Raw genomic sequence first — 6,179 nt, forward strand, 5'->3', positions numbered from 1 at the left:
TGCTTGAAGTGCGTCCACCATAGACTTTGTATGTAAACCTGAGGCTCCTGATGCTGAAATCGCGTTTGGTGTGAACGCACCACTAGACAACCTTATTTTGGAAAAATTGTTTATTTCCGACCAGACTGATGAAAAAATGTATATTTCAGTTCACGACAAAGGTGTTTTAGAAATTTTAAGTGTTGTCAGTTTTGTTAGGCAGACATTTGCATAGGCTTCTGTTTGTTTGTTTTAAAGTGCAGATAGCAGCAGTAGCAGCTAGCTGTAGCACTACCTGTGTGAATTTCATTTCGAGAACATTTTTAAATGCTCTGGAACTTCTCTACTCCTCTCTTACATTTACGTACCAGCATTGTTTTTGTCAACGCTGCAGAAACAGATTTATTATTGCTGCCAAAAGGCAAAGGCAAAGTGTATCCATCTGTTAGCAAAATATCTCATGAACCACTTGATTCATTTTATTGACACTTTCAGGAAATAATTACCGGATGAACACCAACAACTGATTAACGTTTGGAGCCAATCCAGCTCAAACTGATCACAATCTGTTGAAATAAAAAAAACATAAAAATATTTTTTATTTAGCCTACTGCACAGATATTGTCCTGAAATATGCTAGCTGAGTATGATCACCAACTTATTTAGAGCGCTATTATATTGCATAGGATTTTGATTGAAAATTTTGCTGTTAATTATTTGGAGTTGACAATACTGTATTTGTCTGTTAGTAAAATATCTTCTGAACCACTRTATGGATTTAATTGAAACTTTCAGAAAATAATCAATAGATGCATGTCTACAGCTGATCAAGTTTTGAAGTCAACCCAATAAAACATGGCTTCATAAAAAACATTTTGCATTGACAAATCAGTATGTCTTAGGTTGTGTCACAAGAAACATTTATTTAAAAAACAAAACAAAAAAAGTGATTTTCTCCCCTTTCTACCTGWTAGACAAACGAGCCATCCAGTCATTTCCTTTAAAGGCAGTGGGCGGCGCGCGCGCTGCCCCTCTCCTCCGCGTGCGTGAGCGCGCGTCCACGCTCACCCAACCAGCCAGGCAGCACGCGAGCCCGCTCTCCTCAAACCGAGCCCAGCAGAACCGAGCCGAGCCAGGAGTCAGGACAGACGGAATGAGGAGCTGTTAGCGGCTCGTGCGTCCCTGAAAGCCTCGCTCAGCTCAGCCTCCTTCCGGTCAGCTCGCGCCGAAGAACGATGGACTTCACAAGAAGGACCGACGTTTTCATCTCTCAGCTGCTGCTTCTCTGCCAAATAGGTAAGAAACTGTTGAGACACGAGAAAAAAGACTGCATGAACGCAGTAATATAGAGCTGCGCGTTTGGTATTTTGTCACATTTTGTTTTTTATTCAGGCTCATTTGGAAAGATTGATTTTTTTTTTGCCTCAATTTGCAGTGAGGCAGAAAMCTGCTCAGCCTTTAATTTTTTACGTGATGCAGTGCAACTATTTTCTGTTTCGTCCTCATGTCTTTTTATTTTTTAATAAAATGACTTCAGGAGGAGGACCAAACAGGCTGATTTATTTTCCATTATAGACWGATATTAAATCTCTGCTAAAGGACTTGCTGCAGACTGAAGTAACAGGTGGAATATCACAGGAAATCACATTATTTTTGTCTGTGCTGATGTTTAAAGAGAAAAAAAATCAATCAAAATGAGTCTAGTGCAAGTTATGTAATGAAATAGACTTTTTAAAAGAAATGGATGGATTAGTGTTTGTCTCACAGCAAGCATGTCCTGAGTTTGAACCTTTGTTTGGAGCTTTCTGTGTGAAGTTTGCATGTTGGGTTTGTGTGAAAACAGAGCTTTAATCTTATGACATTTGTCTGATTAAATAAAGGTTTGAGTACAGAAACTTGTTCGTTTTTTTGGTTAATGGTAAAATAAGGCTCTAATAATTCTATTTAAGTTAGATTTCACAATCGTCAGTTGATTTTCAAAACCTGAGAGAACCCACACGTGGAAAAATACTCATCGATACAACAGGTTTGTTCCTACACACAACAAAGGCACACCACACACCAACAGATCAACATGCAGATGTCAGAAGGGAAATCTTGCGAGACYTCTCGAGATCAAACCTGAGCTCAGAGTAAATAAATATGGCAGAAAAGGAAGAATCAATGGGCAACGTTTGTGGACAGAGAGTGTTTAACAGAGAGAGAAAACAACAACAACAACAAAAAGACATCTYCGACGTCCAACAGTCATTCTTGTGCACCATTGCAGTTATTTTGTCTTCTGTATACTTCGGATTCTCCTCTGTGTTTCCATCACCTCTTTCTGATTGGCTACACGTCACATTCAACAGGCTGTGAGCTCGTTTGACCTCRGGGAACACCACACACAKTGRGTCAAGACAAAGCGGAGCGGTCTCAACGTCATTCTGAGCCGAGTAGATCAGTCTTAACTAGAGATGYGCTGATAAATCCACCGGTTGATTTCCTTCGCTTTTTGAGATCGGGGAGTGGCCAATAGATAAGATCAGTGGAAAAGCTTCTCATCTGCCTCTGCAAAKGTCTGAAAATCAGCCACTGTGCCCTTGTGCTCAGCTGTGAGCACTACCTAATGTCCAGTTAAAACAAGCTTGTATTGTTTCAAGGGTACTGTTCAATATTCATCAATAAAATGAGATTGGAACATTAAAGGTGTATTGTGACCTTATAACACAAGTGTGTCAGCTATTTAAAAAAAGTTGGTATTGGCCAAAGTCAGAATCAGCAGGTCAGACTTTTTAAAGATCGGTGATTAGCCAGAAAACTGCAGTCGGTGCACGCGTACTCTTAACACACCACACAGCAGGAATATCATCAGATTATCTTTAGAGCCATCACAGTAATCAGGGGTTTCTTAAGATTGTYGCAAAACTGGGTCAAAAATCAGCACAATTATCTTGCTGTGTGAACCAAGATTAAGTGTTTTGGTTTAAGTAGAACAATTATAGAATCGGGTATTCCTCAATGGGGAWTGAACCCCAGCCTCCCTCAGTGCTAAGAGGTCAAATATTCCACCTGTCCAGTTTTCAGACATGTTCTGATGTGTCAGGGAGTGACTTTGAATGGATTTTTTAAATCAATATTTATGGTGGATAGGTTTTGTTTATATTGCTTAAAAGTGAAGGGAGCAATCTTCTTTTTCCCATAATTGGGGTGATACTTGACCTCCCTGGGATTTCTGCCCATTTGTTTGAGCTGCAAGTCTTGGTGTATTTATTTTAAAATATCCACACTCTAAAAATGAAATGTTGGATTTACTTAACCATGTTACGCTACCTGGTTCCACTTAACTGAGTTGAGTAAATTCAAAGCAACATACTCATGTTCTTTGGCTAAAAAACTGGTATATTGCTTTGAATTTACTCAACTCAGTTAAGTAGAACCAGGTAACATAACATGGTTAAGTAAATGCAACATTTCATTTTTTACAGTGCACACTGTGGGAGGGGTAGCAATAAAAATGTGATTAAACAAAAGAATAATGGTCAAATAGTAATAGGAGAGTGTTACTGTGGAATCCTTTACAAAACTGGCTACATGTCAGCAGCTCTGCTGCTTCACTATACCTAGAAAGAATTAAAGCTAAAATGTTTAGAATCTTTCCTAACTAAAAGTTATTCAGTCATTTCYTAAGAACCACAGATGAATGACCTATTCCACCCACTCACCCTGACCCCTCATCTGCTGTGATTTTTGTGATCAGACCACCACCTACAAGGACAAAACGCCATTTTAAATCCTAAATGAAGCATAATGTGAGGCATCAATAAATCCATTATGATGGTGTGAGTACACACTGTTGTACTTGAATCTCAACTCATGTATTTTGAGTTTCAGAATATAAAAATCACATTTTCTTTAAATTCCATTGACCTTTACCAACTTTACCCACTTGTCACATGCTCCTTGTCAAACCAAAATACTTGATTGGGTAGAACTGGTCAGCTTTTAAAGGTTTCTTTGCTTTTCCACTCATCTTATATATATAGTATTTTTTCAAAAGTGCTTTTCAGTTGACTGACTGCGTTTTAAGTGATGGAGCTTAAATTCATATTTTTTGACGTGTAGTGAATTAAATACAATTTCTGAAACACCATCTGTCTTTTCCATAATGCCTGGGCTGCACTTACAAACACACACATTCATCCTAACCTCTTTCTCACACTCTTCCACTGTGACACACACACACGCACGCACGCACGCACGCACGCACGCACGCACGCACACACACACACACACACACACAAATCGCTGTGAAGTTGCAGCGGATCTCAATTTGGCCTTGTTTCTCCTATCAGCTCTGCCAGTGAGTGCAGTCTTCCTCACTGAGCCATATGCTTTTCAGCGTGCTTCCTCCTATATGCCCTACATTTGATCACACACGGTGCTTTTCCTCCGGGATGTGTGAAAAATGTGACACTTGTTCTGTTTCATCACAACATTGTGGATTTTTGTGTACACACAGACACAGATATAGGAAACCTAAAGGTGTGAAATGATTGAATTCTGCTTGTTGGAGATTTTAAACAAATCTTATTCAGCTAAGCATGGTTGTTGTCTCTGTGACGCTTCCATCTGATGCTCACCCCAGTTTCATATTTATTCCACTTAGCTTTCACAACATGATGTTTGATGCTTTCTCCTCTCTAATTGCTTCTGTTAAATCAAGTTGGTGATAAAATATGAATAAATAAATGGAATTTACTCTGGAGTTTAAATGGCACGATTGTCAGCATTTAAAGGGAACAAATAATGAAAAACATCACTCTTTTTTGTAACTGAGTGCACATTTAGTTGTCTGAAGGGACTTCAGGTCAAAAACCTATTCAACACAGCTGTGTGAGCTCAAACAATGTGTCAAAAATGTTTTTTTTTTGTAAATTTCTTGTAGAAAATGATGTCAGATTTGTAGCTCTGAGTAGAAATACAACCCTTCTGCATTAAATGTAGTTTAAAACTAGATACTGCAGCTGTAACAAATATGACCACTGCACATAGACAAAGCACCAATTCACCAGAACTCACAAGTCATCAAAATGGATTTATTGTTTTAGGTGGGGGTCTGGAGAGGATAGGGGATGCTAATTGATGAACCCGATGGATAGCCCTTCATCAGAGCTGAACAACAAAAAATATCTGAAGCTCTTATGTTGAATATTTTTTGTGTTATAAGCATTTTTGTATGCCCACACACCCCCTTTTTAGATGGAGCCCCCTCCCCAAATATGGGGTCTATCATAAAACCATTGGCTTCTGATGTGTAGGTTGGACATGTCTGCAATTCTACCAAATTCCATGTTGATCGGCGCAACCGTCTCCATGATACGGTTGACCAAAAAACAGTACAAAAACAATATGACTCGTATTGCATGTGGGAGTCATAATTAGGACGGGGTTTTGTTCAGGACTGAGGGAAGAATGTGTCGCTATATTGGTCTGTTGTGAAAAGGGAACTGAGCAAGACAAAATATTTTCTCATTTTAGTGAAGATTTAGCTGAACTATGTTATCCCGGACAAGCCCCCATTGTGTTATGACCCACTGGCTCAAAGGGAATAATAACACACAGGACAACATGAAGGTAACTACTACAGCAACATTTAAAATCTCTGTTATGTTCCAATTATAAATATTTTCAATTCCAGTTCTATTTTGGTTTATTCCCATAAAATCCCAAGAATTTTTTTTTATTGTCATTGTACAGGTGGTCACAAAGAAAAATAAAACACAAGTTTGAGTTTCTATTTTTATTCGTATCCTCATTAAATACTCCAAATGTCCTTAAACAGACCTTTTAAAATCTAAAAAAAAAAAAAAAAATCAGCCTTGCTAAATGCGGTGAGAATGTACAAATTAACATCAAATTACGGAAAAATACATTTTTAGCTCAAATAAAGATTTTGCCAATACAGCTGTAGCTGATAAGTTCTCAAGAAATTATAACACAAATATGAAACGTTTTAAGCAGCACGAGTGGTCGTAAGCTTCAGTTTGTATTTAGGCTACAGTTTAGTGTTTGCCTCAATATGGATCAATACTGCAGAAAGATGGTACCTTATGGAGATTATTACATTAGATTAAAATATTAAAACTATGACCCCTACAGATTAGGTTTTTGAACACCCCCCCAACCCACACACACACACACACACACACACACACACA

At 38.4% G+C, this 6,179-nt stretch overlaps 1 protein-coding gene across 1 annotated transcript in view; it reads left to right on the forward strand.

The window, feature by feature from the left end:
- Nucleotides 1–1,077: 1,077 nt before the first annotated feature.
- Nucleotides 1,078–6,179, forward strand: part of ptprz1b (protein tyrosine phosphatase receptor type Z1b) — a gene marked incomplete in the record, with an annotated part of 125,924 nt that continues 120,822 nt past the window's right edge. Inside the window, 1 exon segment of the mRNA XM_014018447.1 lies at nt 1,078–1,275. Coding sequence (XP_013873901.1) covers nt 1,215–1,275 — 61 coding nt within the window.

This window comes from Austrofundulus limnaeus, unplaced genomic scaffold (assembly GCF_001266775.1).
Source record: "Austrofundulus limnaeus strain Quisiro unplaced genomic scaffold, Austrofundulus_limnaeus-1.0 Scaffold193, whole genome shotgun sequence".
In the NCBI taxonomy this organism is placed as follows: Eukaryota; Metazoa; Chordata; class Actinopteri; order Cyprinodontiformes; family Rivulidae; genus Austrofundulus; species Austrofundulus limnaeus.